Below are 20,537 nucleotides of genomic sequence, written 5' to 3' on the forward strand. Positions count from 1 at the left end.
AAAAGGTTAGTGACGACAAATTACCTATATATGAGTCTCAATAGATATGTTTGAAGGCTCCATAACTCAAACCAGGATAGTACCAACAGTAGAAAAATGAGATTTCAACTCCAAATCGACACCAATTATCATCTCTACTGAGAGTTGCATCTTTTTATTTTGTGATTCTGACCAAAAAAAAAGAAAGAAAGAACGACAGAAAGAAAATTATCATGCAGTATTATTGCTTGAAAGAAAAGGACCACTTCGCTTCGTTTGATAAACGAGTCATTTTCCACTGGACATGTCGTTGGTGGTCCATTTCCATTGGCATTCCAGATGTAGTTTCTAAAAAATCACTTGCTTATGCTTGCTTATTCAATGATCTTAACTGCACTAGTGACCTGTTAGCCACTCTCATCCTCAGGCCTATTTTCCTGTTGGACACTCCAAAAATCCCAGGAAGATTTTTAAGATTTGACAACGAAAATGGGATAAATGGATCTTATTCAAGCTCAAGATAATATATATATACACACACACACAAAAATAAGAAAAAAAAATCTATTGAATAGAAAATGACAAAAAAGATAACAAAAAAAAGAAAAATAGATTCAAGTGAGTGGTACCTAGCTCACAAGGTTCAATGATCAAGTAGTGATGTCTCGTGACAGGTTAGTTGCTTCATGCATTTATTATGCTTATCAATTACGTCTGAAGAGAGATTTGTTGTGGTGGGTAACCAATTTCACACCCCAATCTTTTTGGAGACAAAAAAAAAAAAAGAAATTGCAGCAATGATCTTCTCAAAGTTTTCAAAACATCATTGTGTTCAAAAAAGAAGAAGAAGATGATGATGAAAAATAAAAAGCGATTCACTTCTCAATCTTCAAAGACATATCCTTTGAGTCGAGTGCGGTATAGAATCAAATGTAATCTAGTAATTTTTTTTTTTAGTGTCTTTTTGTTTCTTGTCCTAAAATAAGGTTGTATGCACCAGCCACTTTGTTCTCGATCCCTTTCGCGTTTTGCTCTTCACATTCATTAATCAAGTGAAGTAGAAAACAGGAAAAATAAATGTTCATGTTTTGACTGCCAATTAACGATCAAGTAACTAGAGTATACATGCAAAGCTATCTAATTTATATAAAAGTAAATTTTATATATACTATCAGTGTATACACTATCATGGTTGGATGGATAACACATGAACAAATTTCAAATTTCAAATTCAAATTTTACACGTATCATATATCCAATGGTGATAGCGTATGCACTGATAGCGTATAAAAATTAATCCTTTATCTAATTGGCTGATTTGTGCATAAGTGCATGAAGTACGTGCAGAGCTATATGTTTTACCGTTTAGATTGTATTGGTAGGCATTTGTTTGATAAGTTTATAAGATCACTTTTCTTTATAATTTATTGTGAGATAAAAAAGTAGCTGGAGAGTTTTTCAATAACACATATTAAAAAGTCCACCAAGCAAAAGTAAGGAAATGATTTTTAAGTCCCTCTAAAACTAACGGAACGTAGCTGAAAAGTTCAGGTCTAAATTGTTCTTTTTAAATCTTTTTTTTTTTTTGGTCAAATTTCAACTTCAATATATAGGTGTTCTTTTTAAATCTGAAATAGCTTATAATGCAATATTTCAGGAGAATTTCAGGATACAGTGAAGTAGAATTCCTGACATGTTTTTAGACAACCTGTTGCAATTCCATGCCAAAGCTTGAACGTTGAAGTCAACGAATATTGCTGGCACGAATTTACAAACTAGGTTTAACCAACTGTGGCATTTTGACCATTGTTTAATACAGAGATAATAAACCACAAATCAGCTTGTTAGCTTATCACCTGAGTTGCTAATGTTAGGTTACTCCTCTTTTTTCTTTTCTTTTTTTCTCTCTCTCTCTCCAAGAAAGATGAGCTTAATATGCTGCCATAAAAATGAAAAAAATCTCAGTCAAATGACAGCTTAACCTGTTGGCTTATCTGATGATATATATGCAAAAGGTAGATCTTATTATCAAGCTTATTACTCTTGAACTCCTCCAAGCAACAAGCTGGAACTAGGAGTAACCTAACATTTCTCTGGTGAACTTAATTTAGGTGATGCAATGCTGAAATGACATGATTACCTTCTGCAAACAAGGCAAACAAATTGACCAAGTGAAAAGACATTACAATCCCCCAGGTTAATTCCCTGTTAAGGGGCCTCTCCTCATAACCGAAAGCAGACATGATTATGATGATATTGAAGATAAAAATCTGCAACAAAGGCTTCCCACATCAAGAACTTGTATAAGAGAACTTTCGTAAAGCTTGATGAATAATATCGCTGGTACGCTACGGAACAATCTAAACGACAGCTCTGTATATCCTGTGTAGATCAATCCACAATCTTTGGAATTGAGGTGGAAGGCCCTCTGAAAATGTTTCCTATCTGGTAAGGAATGAGAGGTTCTGATCGAGAAGTGTGAGGACTTGTGCCTGTGGCTCCATGTTTTTCTCTATAGGATGCCCAAGTGACCACATAAAGCCCAGCTATAATCAAAAATCCTCCCAAAATGCTGCTTCCATTTTAAAAGATTGCACAATAGTGTCAGTACAAAGTCATTGCTTATGTTCTATCACATAAAATCAGGGTTTTCATTTCAATTTTAGTTATCAAAAAAGAGCTTGATGTTTAAAATGGAAGGACAAATGAAAAGAGTGGTTTTGAGAGCATAACCTTCCCAAATAAATAGGACTCCCAAGGAAAATTCTTGACAGGAATGCTGATGCAGCTGGCTGAAGCGGATTGTAGAGAGCAACCAAAGAAGGACCAAGAACTTTATTGGACCATGTCAACAGTCCGTAGTTAATGGCAGATGCAACAACTCCCTGTAGGAGAGAAAATCGGGAGGGATTACGGATTTTACATCTTTCAATATTAGGTGAGATCAAAAACAGCTCAATTGATCAAAATTTGCAAATCAATTCAAAGATTCAGATTAGATCCACATCAGACATTCAGCTGCGTAGGCATATCAATACAGAGAGCATATCCAATCCAGCTCTACTAAGTGGAGTTCATCACAATATGCTCAAAGTGACGAGCTCCAAAATCAATCCAAACTTAAGAGACCATCTGCACAAAATAAATATCCAACCCCAAGCGGCTAGAAATTTAACTCACATTTAGAATCTAACAACTGTGCTTCATGAAATATGGCAGCATCAATTAGTGAAGTCAAAACCTACTAAAAGCGGACTTTGCTATTCAAAAGTTCAACTATGAAACCTCGCTAATATATCCGAGTAAAAGGTGGTTAATGTCGGTAAGAAAATGACCATATTTTCTCACAGAGCTACAGGACATTTCTTAGCGTCTGTTCTGGGTAATATGTCTATGTTCCTTGGTTGATGTTCTTTTGCTCTACATGAAGCGAAACACGTTCTATTTTTTACTAAAACAGATCATAACTTGCTTGATACAAAGTGATTGTTTCGTAAACTGGTGAAACTAAATGTGCTTGGTTAGAAAAAATTTGTTATTTATTTTTCCATTTTTTCCATTTAATTTCCCTGAAATAATTTTTTTTTATTACTAATACAACAATAAGTACTCCAAATTCCAGAATCAGCTACCAAAAAAGAAAACAATCTTTATCAATCTTCAAGCACCACAAGACTGTCTCCAAGCCACTCTAAGATTGGTCAAAATCCACAAAACTAAAAGGCACAAAAAAAAAAAAAGAAAAAGAAGAATGTTGCCAATGTCAAAATAACCTAATTCCAGCTCCAAAAAAGATAGCAGTATCACCAATTTCAACATACTGACCCACAAAGCCCAAAAAAAATAACAACATAATAACCGTTAAATTTGCATATGAATACCCAAATAATCAAACTAACAAAGTTATGTCCAACATCAACAAAGATTCTAACAAGAGAATTAAAAAGGATTTCATAAAGTTAAAGGGGAAAGAGTGATTGGTGTTAGGGTCTTTGGTATAGGGAAAGGGATTATCAATGGAAGAGTTGGAGGAGACCAGTGGTTATACTGCAGCAGGCTGGGTGGAAATTGAGGGTAGGATTGGGACTTAGATTTGGTAAGATGGAGGAAGAGAGAGAGGGGGAGGAGGGGTAGTTATGGAACAAAAGGAACTGAAAGATAAGAGGTACAGTAAAGGAAGAATTGGTAAGAGAATAAAGAAGACAATCACCATCGTGGGCAAGCAGAGAAGAACAGGATAAAGAAACGGTCCTCGTAAGAATTAAACCCTGAAATCATTAATACTACCATTCACATCGTGTTTATATTTGTCCATTTTAGACTGCTTATCGAACAGGTGATAAAACCTTCTTGATGTGCTGAGAACAAGGCTTGTTCTCAATTAAAGGTTTTCTTTTTCTGGGCCCTTAATATCCGGACTACTTTTCAAATAAAGTCAATACAGTAATTTTATAATTCAAAGGAGCATTAAAGCTTCCCTATATCCTTTCTAGTATGTATTACGAAATGTCATCAAGTCAAATGTAAAATTAATGTTTTGGGATCAGCAAGATTTCAAAAGCATAACCAAGTTACTGGAATATTCATAAATAGTACATTTTGCAAAACTACAGGGTGTAACACCTTTTGCCTGTAATATCATCCTCTCTGTGGCGGAAAATCAAGAGAACTGGAAAATGAAAGGTTTACTAAACACGGGTTTTTAACCAAACACAATTAATAAGGCAGGATCTAAAGTAAGCAGTAGAAGTGAAAAGATCATATTTAGTCAGATCTTTTCAGTTCTCTAAATCCTTTTGTGCCAATGTAAGCCTTGAAAGTGCAAGAGCAGAAGACCATGAGAATACCCAAAATCACCCATAAATAGACTATTAAGATCAGAACAAGATCAATCCACAGCCAGAAGTTCCAAGGAAGAGTTAAAGAACAAGCAACATTTAATGGCCACAAGCAGAGAAACATAAAGCCAATCATAGTGTTTCGATGAACAGAAGGCTGTAATCCACACTCAAATAAAATGTAAAGTAACCAATAATAAGTAGAGTTTTATGAATCAGAAAGAAGCATCAGGCAGGCATAGTTAGTGATTAGATGCAACCGACCTACAAATTGTTACCCGCTGCACCAGGAAAATACTTCCTCCTCTGCCACTTTGGTTTCTAATCATATATTTTCTTTTTCAACTCTGCAGCTATTTAACTCTTCTTTCATCATTGTACTTCAAGCTAGAAGTTCCATACATCCTCCCTGGACTCACTTATTATATTTCTAAGAAAAATGGGAATGTTACAGATACTGCAACGTTGGAATTTGCAGACCACTCTTGTCCACAAATTTTTCCAAGTCTATCGTTACCCTGTCTCCTTATCCCTATATTTTAGGTATTTCCACCCTTGATTTTCAGACACTCCCGCGAACAATTAAAATCTCAAGCAATACAAGCAATGATTGTGGTTGACGGAGTTTCATATATGCCTGTAACTTTCAAAGTTACAGCATATGTGATGCCTACTAGAATCCCTCACCTAATATGTCTGATCACAGATCCAAATTACATTTCTTCAGACTTTATTGTTGCATTTTTACTGCATTCTACTTTAAATCCGAAAACCAATTTCCTATTGGTACAGTATCTTTGTATTCTACACAGATAATATGAAGTGCGGACCCATCTCTGGGGCAAAGAGCACTAGAGTACCTAGCTAATGAAAACTCCTAGAAAGAAATATCCTAGTGACACGGTTCGCACGAGTCCGTGCACTTGACCAGCCAAGACATGCACTATCCTAAGGATTATGCTGTGAAAAATTAGGACCAGAAGTAGAGGCACTACCTGATGCAATGCATAAGAGGAAAGCCATGGAGGCTACAACCAAGATGTGGAACTTCTTTTGGGGCCTTAATATGTTTGTAGAAGTGTTTAGAGTCTTGTAAATAACCTCTGGAATGCTCTACACATAGTAGTAGAGCCTAGAAGCTTTGTACATAAGAAACTTAAGGACTAGGATGGTGCGGAACGTTCTAGAGGTTCTCACTTGCGTAGTAAAGAGCCAGGGAACATTCAAGAGGATAGCGGAACGTTCTAGGGAGCAAGCTTGTGTAGCTTAGAAGTATAAGAGTTTAAAGCAATCTTGAATCTTGAAGCTTGCCTATAAATAGAGCAAGACCTCCACATTTGTAACCATTGAATTAGTGAACCATTCAAGCAATCAAGAAGTAGCAAGCTCTTTTGAGCAAAAGCCTTTCTCTTTAGCTTTCCTTTCGTAGTCTCAACTTTACTTAACGTTTTCTATCGCTTCCGTACAACCCACACTACTTGGGCACACAAGGGGTTAAGGCTGAACTAGTGATCTTTGAGCTAGAAAGGCTGAAAAAATGCTAGTTCCGCACAAGTTGGTGAAGCTACGACAGTTGGCCCGTGACACCAGGAACCCTATAACTTGAGCTTCAGGAAATACACAAAATAGGATCCTCAAGCCTAAATCGAAACACTCTTTTTGGCAAAACAAGAAAAAAAAAATCCCTAGGATGTAACTTTGTGCAATCACATTAGAACCCCATACCCCACCCAATCTCCCAAATATTCTATTACCTGCTCCTAACAATTTACCCAAACAGCACGGTAGTAATCAAATTTGTTAAAAAGGGTGGCATCCCATGTCTACATCTTAAAATATTATTGCCGGTCTGTCTCACCACTTGCACAGGTTTTGAAAAACCTGTTATGGAGAAAGCATTTAATCTCATTTTGAGGATCTTTTACTTGGCGCAGTAGGCACAAGCAGAGCTTTAAAATAAGTATCATTCTAAAGCCGCCCTCCATTCAAGGCAAAAAATGAACACCCTCAGTGACATTGATAGAGAAGCTGAAATGCCTAAAATTTGTTGCATTACAATCTCCTTGATCCTTTGGTTGCAACTTGTAGCTATCATCTGCCTCCCATAAAAGAAAAATAAAACACACACACACAAACACAAAACAAAAGCAAAGACAAAGACAAAAGCAAAAATGAAAAACAAAAATAAACACAAAAAGAAAAATTGCATACGCACACAGAGACTGTCCCACACGTGCCAATGTAGGTAAACCGCAACCAAGCTTATCATCCAATTGCACAGATTAGCCTATTAATTATGTTGACAATTACGTTTTTTATACAACAAGTAACAAAAGGATAGTGATTAAGCATTCTCTGAGTATACTTGAATAGGAGCCTATGGAAGATTCTGAATTATTATTGTTAAGAGAATATAAGTATTCTTGTAGATAATAAATTAGTAAAGATATTCTTGTAAATAGTTTGTTAGATTTGTACTCCTATAAATACTAGTTGGTCACTCATAATACGGTGACTAGATGTTTTCCTCCTAAACTACCTGTTCTCATGGTATCAGAGCAAAAGTCCTAGGGTTAGGGTTAAACATCTAGCAAAAGTCTTGTTCACGTAATATTGGTCATCGCGTCACGCGATATTGTTCATCAACTGTTCACGCATACTGTTCATGCAACTGTTCAAAAGTACTGTTCACACATACTATTCATCGCAAATTTTGACTGCCTTTTTGTTTGAAGTGCTATTCGCTATGGTTGAAAATTTTGCTAATGCGGTTACCACTGACCAAGTTGAATCAAGTTTTACAGCACATGGATCCCAGAAGACTTTTACTATATCCGAGGAAAATTATGTTAAATTCCTACAGTATCAAACTATAAATCACGCATCTCTTCCCTCTGCTTCTTTAGCACAAAAAAGTAATGACTCATGAATTATTGACTCCGGGGCTACTGATCATATGTCAGGTACCTCTAAAAATTTTTCTAATTTTCAAGAGTCTACTTCCTTTTCTCATGTTACTTTAGTTGATGGATCTACCACTAAAGTTAATCGACTAGGCACTGTAGAAATTAACCCATCTCTTCCGCTATCTTCTGTTCTTTACGTACCCAATTTGCCCTTTAATCTAATGTTTGTTAGTAAGTTCACTAAATCTCTACAGTATTCAGTTACTTTTTCTCCTGATTTTGTTGTCATTCAGGATTTGAAGACAAAGAGGACAATTGGTAAAGGGCAAGAGCATAATGGTCTTTATTTTCTCAACTCCAATGGTCCGATTGCATGTCCTGCTACTGTTTCTCCTCTTGAAATTCACTGTCGTTTGGGTTATCCGTCTTTACAAAATTTAAAAAAGTTGGTTCCTACTTGAGTCAGTTGTCTCATTAAAATGTGAGTCTTGTCAGTTAGAAAAGCATCATCGTGTTTTTTTTGCTCCTAGATTCAATAAACAGGTTTCTGAACCCTTTTTGTTAGTTCATTCTGATGTTTGGGGTCCTAGTCGAGTCACTTCAAAATTAGCTTTTAAATATTTTGTAATCTTTGTTGATGATTTTTCCAGAGTTACATGGCTTTATTTAATGAAAGATTGTTCAGAACTATGTTCCATTTTTTATGCATTTGTTACAAAAATAAAGAATCAATTTGATGTGCTTGTACGTATACTTCGCATTGATAATGTGAAAGAATATTTTTTCACTCCTTTTAATACCTTTATGACTAAGTCCGATATTATTCATCAGTCCTCTTGTCCTCACACTCCACAACAAAATGAAATTGCTGAAAGAAAAATTGGACAATTAATCGAGGTTGCTCGAACACTTTTGTTGCACATGAATGTGCCCAAACAATTTTGGAGTGATGCAATTCTAACTGCATGTTATTTAATTAATCGCATGCCATCTAATATTCTTGGAGACCAATTACCTCACTCCACTCTTTTTCCTTATAAACTTGTGTTTAAATTACCTCCTCGTATTTTTGGATGTGTGTTTTGTTCATCAGCTTGCTTCCGGGGTGGATAAATTATATTCTCATGCTATTAAGTGTATTTTCTTAGGATACGCACGAGCTCAAAAAGGGTATAGATGTTACAGTCCAATTTTAAATCGATTTTTTACTTGTGTTGATGTTACTTTCTTTGAATCTACTCCATATTTTATGAAACATGATATGCCTTGTGAGTTTGACCAGTGTCCCTCTTTTTTCTCTCCTATTTTACTAGTCCCTTCCTCTTTATTACCTGAGTTATCTAATCCACCAGATTCCATATCTCGATTATCTCGTCCTAATCATCAAATTTATTCTCATCGTTCCATGGTTGAGAAAGCTCCTGATATGCCACGCATTTCACCAATTAATTCTCAATCTTCAAATCCAGGTATGACGCCCTCCTCTGAGTTAGATCTTCTTATTATTTTACGCAAAGGTAAGCGACATTGTACTTCTCATCCTATTTCTAATTTTGTTTCTTATTCTCGTCTCTCTATGTCATATTCTTCTTTTGTTGCTTCACTTGATTCTGTCTCCATTCCTAAGTCTATTACTCATGCTCTTAATCATCCTGGTTGGAGATTAACTATGCAAGAAGAGATGTCTGCTTTGGAACAAAATGGTATTTGGGATCTTGTCCCTCTTCCCTCTGATAAGCCTGTTATTGGCTGTAAATGGGTGTACACTATAAAAGTGCAACCTCATGGTTCTATTAATTGATTGAAAGCTCGTCTGGTAGCTAAAGGATTTACTCAGGTGTATGGAATAGACTACTTAGAAACATTTTCTTCTGTTGGAAAGATTACCTCGGTTTGTCTTCTTATCTCTTTGGCAGCAACTTATAATTGGCTATTGCATCAGTTAGATGTGAAAAATACATTTCTACATGGAGATTTGGAAGAAGAGGAATATATGGAACAACCTCCTGATTTTGCTGTTCAAGGGGAGAATTCGCTGTTGGTTTGTCATCTGAAAAAATCCTTATATGGATTGAAACAATCTCCTGGGTTTCGTTTGGCCGGTTTAGTATTGTTGTCATGGAACTCGGTCTAACAAGATGTGGAATAGATCATTCTGTATTTTATCGGCATTCTAATGCTGGTAAGATTTTATTAGTTGTTTATGTGGATGATGTTGTGATTACAGGTGCTAATGTTGTGGGGATCCAGAAACTTAAATCCAATCTGCAGGCAAACTTTCAGACAAAGGATTTAGGTCATTTACAGTATTTTCTGGGTATTGAGGTAGCTTGATCTAAAGATGGGATTTATGTATGTCCAAGAAAATATGTACTTGATATGCTGAGTGAAGTTGGAATGTTAGGTTGCCGACCTGTGGATACTCCTATGGATCCTAATGTAAAATTAGTAGGAGATCAAGGTGTATTACTAGATGATCCTAGACAATATCGAATACTTGTGGGCAAATTAAATTCTCACTGTAACGAGACCTGACATTTGTTTACAGTGAGTGTCGTGAGTCAATTTCTTGAGACCCCTCATACTAGTCATTGGGATGTGGTTATACGGATTTTTAGGTATCTTAAGAGTGCTCCTAGAAAAGGGTTGCTATATCAAAATCATGGACACACTAATATTGAAGGATACAGTAATGCAGATTGGGCTGGTTCTACTTCAAATCGAAGATCGAACACAGGATATTATGTGTTTGTTGATGGTAATTTAGTGTCATGGAAGAGTAAGAAGCAAACAGTTGTCTCCAGATCAAGTGCAGAATTTGAATACCGCGCTATGGCTCACACTGTGTGTGAGTTGGTTTGGTTGAAGAGCATGTTACTTGAACTTGGGTTTGAGCATAAACAGCCTATGAATTTAGTGTGTGATAATCAGGCGGCTGTTTATATTGCGTGTAATCCAGTGTTTTATGAAAGGACAAAATATATTAAAGTTGATTGTCATTTCATTCGAGAAAAATTGCTTGATGGAGTCATCAAGACATCTCATGTACCGTCTGTAGATCAACTGGCTGATTTGTTTACCAAGAGTTTAGGGGGTTCTAGGGTAAAATACATTTGTAACAAGTTGGATGCTTATGATATATATGCTTCAACTTGAGGGGGAGTGTTAAGAGAATATAAGTATTCTTGTAGATAATAAATTAGTAAGGGTATTCTTGTAAATAGTTTGTTAGGTTTGCACTCCTATAAATACTAGTTGGTCACTCATAATATGATGACTAGATATTTTCCTCCTAAAATACCTGTTCTCAATTATTGGTTCATCCAAAATGTTATGACAACCTATGACCATCAACATTCCTCAGAATAATAGATAAAATAAATATTATGAAAAGAAACTTACTGCATAGCATACTGCAAAAATCTCAGACTGCGTCAAATGCCAATCCGTTGATTCACTTGTTGTAAAGAATGCTGTTACAACCATGAATAAAGCACCAAATGCATAGGAAAATGCCGTAACTGAAATGCTTGCAGGATATCTTGCCAAAACTGGAGCCTGCAAAGTATCCGAAAAGGTTTTCCAAATGAGAAAGAAAAACAAGAAGCGCAGTCAGATAGTTCAAGATTTCAGAAATTTATCAGGCTTGATGGGAAAATGCTTAAGTATTACATAGAATCCTACCAAATAGTAAGGTGATGAGATTTAGGCCTCAAAGCAAATCATTCTATCACATACAAGGCCAACTTGCCTACTAGATATCCTTCCATAGTCTCTCATATTGCACCAATTTACTTCTGATGGTCAAGCAACTTACAGAAGTGGCACCACATGCTACTTTTCCTAACTTTCTCACTTCTCTTAGTGCAGAAATCTGCATTTGGGCCCAATGAAAACATGCAAACTTGTTCAAAAGTTCAGATTAAACTATACATAAGATAACTTACCCAAAGAAAACCACAAGAATATATTCCCAAGTGAACCCTAAATCTCGCCAAAGTATTTCTGTTATAGACTCCATCCCAAATGCATGCGTGTATAAACTGAAAGACTAATTATCAGTAGCAATTCTTGTAAAACAGGAATGTAGTCCTGTAGTTTAGACTGCTTTAGCACATCTCCATTCACCTGCAATAGGTTATGCACAAATTACCTACACTAGCACTATCTAAACCATTGTAGTTTCTTATATTTCAAATTTCCTTTTCTAGGCTTCTGGATTTATTTTCAACCGTTTGGTGAATATGAACCAAGAACCAAGTCATTTTCCACTACAGGTCAGTATCAGCCCTACAAAAGGCAGAAGGATATTCTTTGGACAGTGTCCATTTTTGTAGACATGTCCTGAACCATGCTAATTTATCCACACACCCCCCCCCCCAAAAAAAAAACTAAAAAAGTATCCTTTAAATGTCAAGAACAAGTAAATTCAAAACCATTGTCTCAAAAAGAGATAATAATCAAGTACCTGAATGGCCAGGAAAGCTGCCATGCACATACAATTTCCAATCAAGCACAGAACACCCAAATGCCAGTGGTCAATCCCATAGTCCAAAAAACTGGACATCAGCCAACCAACAGGCTCTGGTTGGCCTTTGGCACTAATTTCATTTTGTACTGTAAACTCTGATTCCTTAGATCCAAAAACAACAGGGCCACGGAACATAGCCATTACAATGGCACCAGAAACACAAACAATAGTGCCACCAACCTTAGCTTGACCTTCAGTTCTAAGCAAATTCACCGTTTCTGTACTGCACAAACAACATGAAGATGAGACAAAGATACAGAAACTAGTATAAACAAGGGAATAGATCTTGCATCAACACAGACACAAGTACACACAAAACATTAAGATCAGATTGTGAATAGACAAGACGGACCCCATCATGACAGCTAATATAAATGTGAAGACTGGAATAGCAGGCTGGATAGCTGCTGCATATGTTGGATTAGTGTATCCAAGGCCAATAAGAAACAAAAGTTGATTCCCAAAAATCCTGTAAAAATTGAAAGACTATTAAACATTGGCCACATTTGCCTATAGGGACCAAGAAATGAAAAAAAAAAAACAAGGTCAAAACATTAAACTTACCCGGTTAATCCAAGGAAAAAGAATGACAGTAGTAAACGTTTGTTCAAAGGAGGTCTAACTCTTCTGCAATTAAATTACCAATGGAAAATCAATCTCATGACACAGCACTGTAACAAGTTACAAATAAAAAGAACCATTGTTTGGAGAGAATAATGCACCACGATGAATAAAATCAAAACTTGGAAGTGCACAACTAATTAAAAAGAGAATTAAAGCTCTTTTTCTGTCAATACTGCATAATATGCCAGCCAAACTAATGAAACAGTAGTGCATGCCTTCAGGTTTTCACCGAAACAACAAGTGCAATAACCAATATAGAAAAAATCCACTAGAGAGCATATAAATAAAACCTCATATCTCAGTTGAAGACACTTCCGTATAACTCTTGAACTCCAGGTCTCAGAAGCTATACAAACAAGGGACTAGAGGACATGTTAAGCAATTCAGCTCAGAAACAATAGCATAACCATATAATTAAACTAAATTTCTGAACTACAAAAAGAATATGTCAAAGGTCTTTTAATAGATTTTCTTGACAACTCTCACCAGTTCTGACAACTAACACTGAAGGATCAATATCTAAACATAGCTGAAAACAGACAACCAATCTTTCTAATTAAGATGCTCATGCTTATGTCCATACAATCTGAAGAGTTCATTGTTACAAGACACTCAACAGGGACATACAACAGAAAGACTACAGAAAAGAAATTTTTTTTCCCTCTCTTTTGTTGGAATTTTATTTGCTCTCACTGCATAATAGCTTTCTTTTGCCCCCAACCCTCTTTAAAAACGTAGACTTCCATTCATAAACAAGTTCTTGTTATTTCCTTCCAAAATCATCCTCTTCAAGTCCTTGAGTTGACAGGGAACAACCTTTTAAGTTTGCCCATTAGTAATGATATGAAGTTATCAATCTTCACATGAACTGACATTCTCAGCAATCAGAGAGCTTATGTTTCACCCTACTGATCTATTTTAACCGACAATAAAAATCGCACTTGACCGAATATAACTATTTATCATGATCCTTCACCATAAGGTTTTCCAACCGCATCTTTATTAGTTATCTGTAGCCGTTTTATATCTCACCTCTTCTAATAATTCCTCAAATCCACGTCTTATCTACCAATCCACCGTATTTTATCTAAACATTTCCAGATACTGTTTGTCTTATATGTCCTTATGCATGTTCATGTTGTCGATCCGTCCATAGAATTCCATACCTAGTTTTCGACACTCCCAAGTTCTTTTATATATGTCTCTGTTAAATCTATAAATATCTATCCTTGACTACAAAAAAGCCTCTCTTTACACCTATCTTTATACTAATCATCCAAGAATTTTCTCCTCCCTAAATCATATACCTCCAATCCAAATATAAACCAGTAGAAAAATAAATTACATCTCGCATAATTTCAAGAAACAGAAAGCAAAAGCAAACAATTGAAAATACAGGAAAAAGGGACTGACTTTTCACGAACATAGGCGACTGGGGCGAGTATACAGAGACCAAGAAGGTCTCTAAACACACAGAAAACGATCTGATTGACTCCCACATTAAGAGCTACTTTAGTAATCACATGGTACCCTCCATTGAAGACCTGAACCAAAGCCAATGCCAGATGGGCTCTCCAAGCTTCATTGTTGTTAGCGTTATTAATAGGACCAGCACTAACTCCTGGTAATACTGCTGCCATCTTCAACACCATATAAACCCTCCTCCGCTCTTCCCTCTACCGTTAACACATGAAAAAGAATTATCCACTGATTAATCGGAAATTTTGAGAAAAGGGATGATAGGTGGTAGCAAATGAGAAGATGGGTGGTCCTTGGATTGGAGTTTTAAGTCAGCAAAACAGAGGATTTGTGGAAGGTGGGATTGTTGTCTCTTTGTGTGTGTACTGCGTGTACAGTTTGTTAACGTTGTTTTCAAGATGTGTTGTGGGGTTTGAAGGTGAGGCATAGGGAGCATTTCGGGTCACAAAATGCTTACAAGTGAAGACAAGTGTCACGTTATGCCAAAGGAAAGAATGCACAGAAAATGCGGCACTGAGTATCTTTTTTCAAGTGCAATGAATCGTGTGATTTGCAGATTTATTACACAGGTAATGTAAGTTGATGATCATATTGGGGCAATTAGAAGATGAGAAAATTTTGGGGTTTTGGAGAAAATATTAGGTGCAGTAATTACAGTGGATTTAATTTATATTTCCTACTCATTATTACAAGTATTTACAAACTAAATTTTCCATTATATAGTGAATCTTTTTTTCATATGATTGGTTTGTTGCATTAAAAAAAATAATCATTAGGTGACGCAGGTATATTGTACTGTCAATTTCTTTCACAAGTGACTTGTTGCATGAGAAAGTATGGAGTAAATGATGCACCTAATCTTAGTTTGTAAGAGAATATTACAGTGGAATGGTTACTCCAAATTTAATCACATCATTTACTTATTCACCTGCATCGAGAGCTAGAGAATACATCGAGTTTATAATGATGAATCATAGATAAAACACAAAAAAAGAGTTGAGAAATACTTTGATGCCTTGTTTCATTTTAATTTATTTTTGTTGAGTCGAAGGATTTAAAGCACTAATTCAAATGCAAGGATTTGAATTAGTCTATCATAATGAAAATATGTGATAAGATAACAGTTTCTAAAAATTTACCTTGAAAATAGGAAGATTGGGAATGAGGCAATGAGGAGATGGACCAATTGGCTGAAGAAAAAGAAAAATTGGCAAGGAAGATAGAAATTAAATCTGTGCAAGTCGTCACGTAGTTAGGTAGGACCGAGAAACTAAAAGTTGGATAAGAATCAGGAGAATGTTTTGTCATATAGTAACATGATATGCTATGATGATACGGCAATGAGAGGAAGTAGTTCACGAGAAATGTATTTCAATGGTCCTGAGTTTTGAAGGTGTACAGTAATTGTTTATAACAATTTTATAAAAATAAAAATCTTTAAGATAAGATTAATTGTTTTTGAAAGTTATTTTGATAGCAAAGAGATAATCCTTAAAAATATAATAGTTGCAGCTGTTTCTTTAGGAGATCCTTTGGAAGGCCAGCCTGTCTCGGTCACCATCATTTTAATGGTTCTGAAATTGAAAGCCATCAAAGCGAAGTAAATAGCATCAATCTTTGGGCATCAAACATATTTGTGTAAACCAAACCAGTATTTGGGTCGATTACTTCAGACGATGGCTCAAATAGAGCATAGTCCAGGGAAACGTTGCTAGAGGAATGAATCCCTGTAGGCATAGCAAGGGTATGTATCAACCATGAAAGGTGACTGATTCTCAGCAAGAAATTCCAGCAAGGGTCAAAGAAAGATTGCATAGCTACCATTGAAAGCCCCTGCTGAAGGTGGATATGACTGGGACAAAACACCCAAAGAATGAGTAGTGGAAACTTTGATTTTCTTGTGAAGACCAGCCTCTCTCAGAGCAGTTAAAACATTCTGCATAGCAGGTACTTCCATCGCAGAGACATTATTGGGAACCTTAGTGACTTCAGCACCAACTGTTATGTGTGTGATCTTTGTGGCTGGATAATATGGAAGATGACAAGTCTGAATTTGGAATACCAATCACCAGCTCAATTCCAATATTTGCAAAGGCCTTCAGAACTTGGATGTTAGAGTCATAAATCCTCACATACTAAATGAAATCAATTGTACAGCTTTATCTGGTGTGGGAACATCATCAGCATTTCTTCCATAGCAAACTCCAATTTTGCTCCGATGGCACACTCCTGTCAAATTTTGTTTGTGACGTCTCAGTAGAAAAAGAAAAATAACATTTAATCTGACTTACTTCTTGAATACTGGAGCAGACAAAGAAAGAAAAAGTAAAAAAAGGAGTCCACAATCATTCATGTGCTTTCCAAACATCTTAACAATCAGAAATTTGCATCGGCATCAGCGCATGTACTTTGAAGCCAAGCTCCAGTAAACTGCTTTAAGACCAAGTGTCATTGAGGTAGTGACTGTGATCTACTGACAAATGCATGGACTAATACAAGACACGTACACCAATATCCAAGAATCATTGTTTGCATCTCAATAGTCTCTTACACTGCATTTGTTCGAAGGAGAACATTAATTTCCCCCATCATCTAGGCACATCAACTACTCTAGCGCAGAATTCAGGAATTCAGGTGGTACCACCCACAAAAGGGCTATTAAGGCAATAAAATAACACCAAAAGAAACAATAGAAGTGTTTTGTATTGCTCGTCATAGAAAATAAACCACATAAAACCCAGCAGACAAATTAGCAAAGACATCGTATGATACCTTCGAAAGTACACGAAAGCACTTCCTACAGATGTAAAGATAAACCACATAAAACCCTGCAGACAAATTAGACATGTCCAGGTTTTGAATGATTAATTTTCTTAGATGCTCACACTTCAAATTGTGCTGTGCATTAAATAATGTCATAGTCTCTTCAAATTCAAATAAAGTTCAACCAACACGGAATGGAGACCAACATAAACAAGCCAAAAGAAATTTAAAAAATAGTTGTGCTTAAAGTAAAAAAGCTCAAACCTGGCTTAATTGATGAAGATAAGCAAATACAGTCATGAAAAGCAAGAAAAGCTGAAACTTAAATTTAAAATCCCAAGGCTGAAAAAGATCTGATGAAAATTTTGATGGCAGAAACTTTCATAGTTAAACAAAACCATCAATTGAATGATGAGTGGCACTATCGGCATGACTGGAAAGCAAAAACAATCAAAAGTGCTTTAAGCAACACTGGAACAACATAACTGAGAAACACAGTTTTTGGACATTATAACTCTAAGACTCCAATTAGCACAATCTAATCTGCATTCAGGAACCAAAAACCAAAAAAAGGTACCAACTACCTTTTAGCAGTTTGATTTTCATCTTATGAACATTGGATTATGTGATAGCTGCATACTGTCAATTAGATTTCTTGAAGATAATGAAACGTAATTTAATAAGCTAATCCCTCTTTTTCCCTTAAAATCTTACCTTCATTCCCAATGGAGAAACAAAAGAAATAACGCAATTCTACCAATCAGACAATCAGCAAAACAAATCAAAAGAAGAAGAAAAGAAGCAAATTTCTTTTTTGTCATTTTGAGCTCAGGTTAAAACCAATTAAGATGAAAGGACACATGAGAGAAGACTTAAGGTTTTAGCATAATTTAACACATTAGATTAGGTGCATTTGAGTACATTAACTAATTAGTGAACATCATCTTCCGGTCCGTAAAATGGAAAGGTCAATGGAAATGAAGGGATCAGTACTTTCCTTTTAAAACTAGCAAAATATTTGTTATAGAGCATCGCAGAGCAGGTGTTTTGAGTCCGTTTGCAAAAGAAATTTGCAGGCAATCAAACAACAGTGTTAGATAGATAGATAGATATGGAGGGAGGGAGAATTTAGGGATGTCAAACTTAAAAATTGAAAATAGGCTTAGAACAAACTTCAGAAACTATTACCCTACTAATACTTATTCTTTTCAGCTAAAAATTGAATCAAAATCATTAAATACATCACAGCTGAACTGTGTATCTTGAATGATGACCAAAAAACTAAAGAAAGACAACTACGCAGACACGGAGAGAGCTATTGGCATCTATGTAGACCAAATTGTAGGTTCTGGCAAGAAGGGAGGACATATCTGATATTATTGAGTACATATTACTCTTATACCTGTCTATTTCTCTAACCTTTTAATCTTCGCATATAAAAAATTTCAAAACGTATTATCTATACTACTACTCTGTAAACGAAGAGAAACACAAGCTTGTCAACTATAAACTGCAAAGGCTTTAAAAGAATTGAATAAAATTCTACCACCAGCAAAATTTAACATAAACTGAACAAAGGGGTCATAAAGAAAACAGAAACTCACATACCGCTGGTTAATCAGATTTAGTTTAAAAAAGAAAACAACTATTTCCAACTAACTAATATTCACAACAAGTGAATACTGTCAATGATCAGGATTAGGCATGCCAAAAAAAATTGCAAGTCTTTTCTGATTGGAAAGGAAGACATACATGCGGTCAAACAACCACCTAGCTCATTTGCCTGTTAGCAGCCTGTTTCAGCTTAGCAAGGACCAATTCTTCAAATTTGCTATGATCGGCAGGTTCTGGTTGTGGAGGTGGAGGAGGAGGGGAGGAATCCAGTGGCTGAACCAACAAAGGATTTGACACATCACCGAGCACACTCCAACAGGCAGCAACAGCTGAATCCTTGTACGCCATCACTACTAGAGCTGAACAACCCCCATTCCCATTCTTCTTCTTCTTGCTGACCAAAACCTCCTCAACTTCCCCAAATTTCTCAAACAACATCCGCAACCTATCCGCCGTGTAAGCACCATAAGAATTAGGGTTACAGCTATTCTCCCAAGACACTCTCAGTACCCTAGCCCTATCCAAAGGAGGTTTTTTAGTGGCCGCCATCATCTCACGAATTTTCGCAATCTCACCCTTCAGTTTCTCAGCAATCCTACTCTCCTCCGCCCTCCGAAAAAGTTCCTCATCAGAACAATGGCGCTCTCGGACCTGCAAATCAGCCATCATCTTCTGGCGCTTGGGATCGTTCTTCACATTCTCCGATCGTGGCCGCCTCCGGCAGCAGCGGCTCAACAGGAGAGTGTCGAACTGGCGCCGAGCCTCGACATCCTTGAGAACCAAGTAACATTCCTTGAGTTTCTGAAAATCTGAACGCGCGGCCGCCGGATCATCATCGGGTCGTTTGTCGGGATGGAGAAGCAAGGCCTTGGACTTGTACGCCTTCTTGATCTCTTTCTCCGACAACCTAGTTCCGGCTTCTCCGGTCGGAAGCCCTAATACAAGATAGTGGTCTACGAACTCCATGCCGCTGGCCCGAATAGCCAGTTTGGAATAATAATACCTAATAGCTCTCACAGATTAGTACCCTCTCAAGCATACCTTAATTACTGATTTTAATCAGCCCCATCCTTTAGGAAGTAGAATTCCTTGAGTGCGTTTGGACAGTGGATTATTTGGAATAATTGTGCAAATATTTATTTGTTGACTTTTTGAAAAGTATGGGTGAAAGATAATCATTTGGATAACATGAGTATATTTCAAATAGGTGTTTGGGGCACTTTAACAATTATTTGTCGAATTTATTCCAAATAAGTGTTTGGATAGCTTAACAATTATTTAAGTGCAATGGGAAACTCATTCCATTCACTTTGGAGCACATTAAGTAAATTGTTTATAAATAAACTTTCAATTTTGGATAAAAGCAGATTAATCCAATACAAATCACACACATCTTATCGAATATTACATGGAACATCCGAAACTTCTATACGATTTGAGGGGAAGTCTAATTGATACATCATAGTAGAAGGAATGGAAGTTTATTCGTTATACCCTCAATAAAAGCTTGGCAACCATTCGTCCCTTGCAAAAAGCAGAAATGCAACTGAGCAGCCCCGGTGCAGCCATTATTTAGGATTATGCCAGTCCAAATTATGCCCCTAACTTTCTAACGCCTTCTCCTACGTTGCGCGCCATACATTTCAGTTGCAATCGCATCTCGCCTAGCTTTCCAAGCCATAACCTCAGCTTGGGATGCATTCAATGGCTGCACGTGAGGTAACTCACCGCCACCCTGTTGGTGCTCTAATCCAACATTGCCGTCCTCAGCCAGTTGAAAATGGGCGTCGCCTGGTTGGTGTA

General features: G+C 36.5%; 3 protein-coding genes across 3 annotated transcripts; all 3 read right to left on the reverse strand.

The window, feature by feature from the left end:
- Positions 1 to 1,949: 1,949 nt before the first annotated feature.
- On the reverse strand, positions 1,950 to 14,773 carry LOC113706750 (WAT1-related protein At4g19185). The gene is made up of 7 exons (XM_027228725.2): positions 14,292 to 14,773; positions 12,819 to 12,881; positions 12,607 to 12,723; positions 12,192 to 12,477; positions 11,126 to 11,281; positions 2,713 to 2,864; positions 1,950 to 2,551 (listed from the first exon to the last, which is right to left on the reverse strand). Exons 1-7 carry the CDS (start codon positions 14,528 to 14,530, stop codon positions 2,371 to 2,373), a joined length of 1,194 nt encoding a protein of 397 aa, XP_027084526.1. The 5' UTR covers positions 14,531 to 14,773; the 3' UTR covers positions 1,950 to 2,370.
- A 1,174-nt stretch (positions 14,774 to 15,947) lies between these two features.
- Positions 15,948 to 17,204, reverse strand: LOC113705744 (glucan endo-1,3-beta-glucosidase 13-like). The gene is made up of 5 exons (XM_072062614.1): positions 17,130 to 17,204; positions 16,649 to 16,658; positions 16,513 to 16,586; positions 16,179 to 16,404; positions 15,948 to 16,084 (listed from the first exon to the last, which is right to left on the reverse strand). Exons 1-5 carry the CDS (start codon positions 17,202 to 17,204, stop codon positions 15,948 to 15,950), a joined length of 522 nt encoding a protein of 173 aa, XP_071918715.1.
- On the reverse strand, positions 15,974 to 19,884 carry LOC113706751 (uncharacterized). Its single transcript, XM_027228726.2, has 2 exons — positions 18,873 to 19,884; positions 15,974 to 16,586 (listed from the first exon to the last, which is right to left on the reverse strand). The coding sequence occupies exon 1, from the start codon at positions 19,698 to 19,700 to the stop codon at positions 18,891 to 18,893; it is 810 nt and encodes a 269-aa protein (XP_027084527.1). The 5' UTR covers positions 19,701 to 19,884; the 3' UTR covers positions 15,974 to 16,586; positions 18,873 to 18,890.
- Between the last annotated feature and the right edge of the window lie 653 nt (positions 19,885 to 20,537).

The sequence above is a fragment of the Coffea arabica genome, chromosome 8c, assembly GCF_036785885.1.
Source record: "Coffea arabica cultivar ET-39 chromosome 8c, Coffea Arabica ET-39 HiFi, whole genome shotgun sequence".
NCBI classification, from domain to species: Eukaryota; Viridiplantae; Streptophyta; class Magnoliopsida; order Gentianales; family Rubiaceae; genus Coffea; species Coffea arabica.

Excerpts from the sequence above, each read along its gene's own strand:
- LOC113706750 (XM_027228725.2), bottom strand. The coding sequence starts at position 14,530 with ATGGTGTTGAAGATGGCAGCAGTATTACCAGGAGTTAGTGCTGGTCCT. Across the intron at positions 12,724-12,818 it reads TTTTTCCTTGGATTAACCGG|GATTTTTGGGAATCAACTTT; the intron begins GTAAGTTTAATG and ends CAATTTTTACAG. Across the intron at positions 12,478-12,606 it reads ATATTAGCTGTCATGATGGG|TACAGAAACGGTGAATTTGC; the intron begins GTCCGTCTTGTC and ends TTGTTTGTGCAG.
- LOC113705744 (XM_072062614.1), bottom strand. The coding sequence starts at position 17,204 with ATGTCTAATTTGTCTGCAGGGTTTTATGTGGTTTATCTTTACATCTGT. Across the intron at positions 16,405-16,512 it reads TTCCCACACCAGATAAAGCT|ACTTGTCATCTTCCATATTA; the intron begins GTACAATTGATT and ends TTCCAAATTCAG. Across the intron at positions 16,085-16,178 it reads TTCAGCAGGGGCTTTCAATG|GGATTCATTCCTCTAGCAAC; the intron begins GTAGCTATGCAA and ends CTATGCCTACAG.
- LOC113706751 (XM_027228726.2), bottom strand. The coding sequence starts at position 19,700 with ATGGAGTTCGTAGACCACTATCTTGTATTAGGGCTTCCGACCGGAGAA.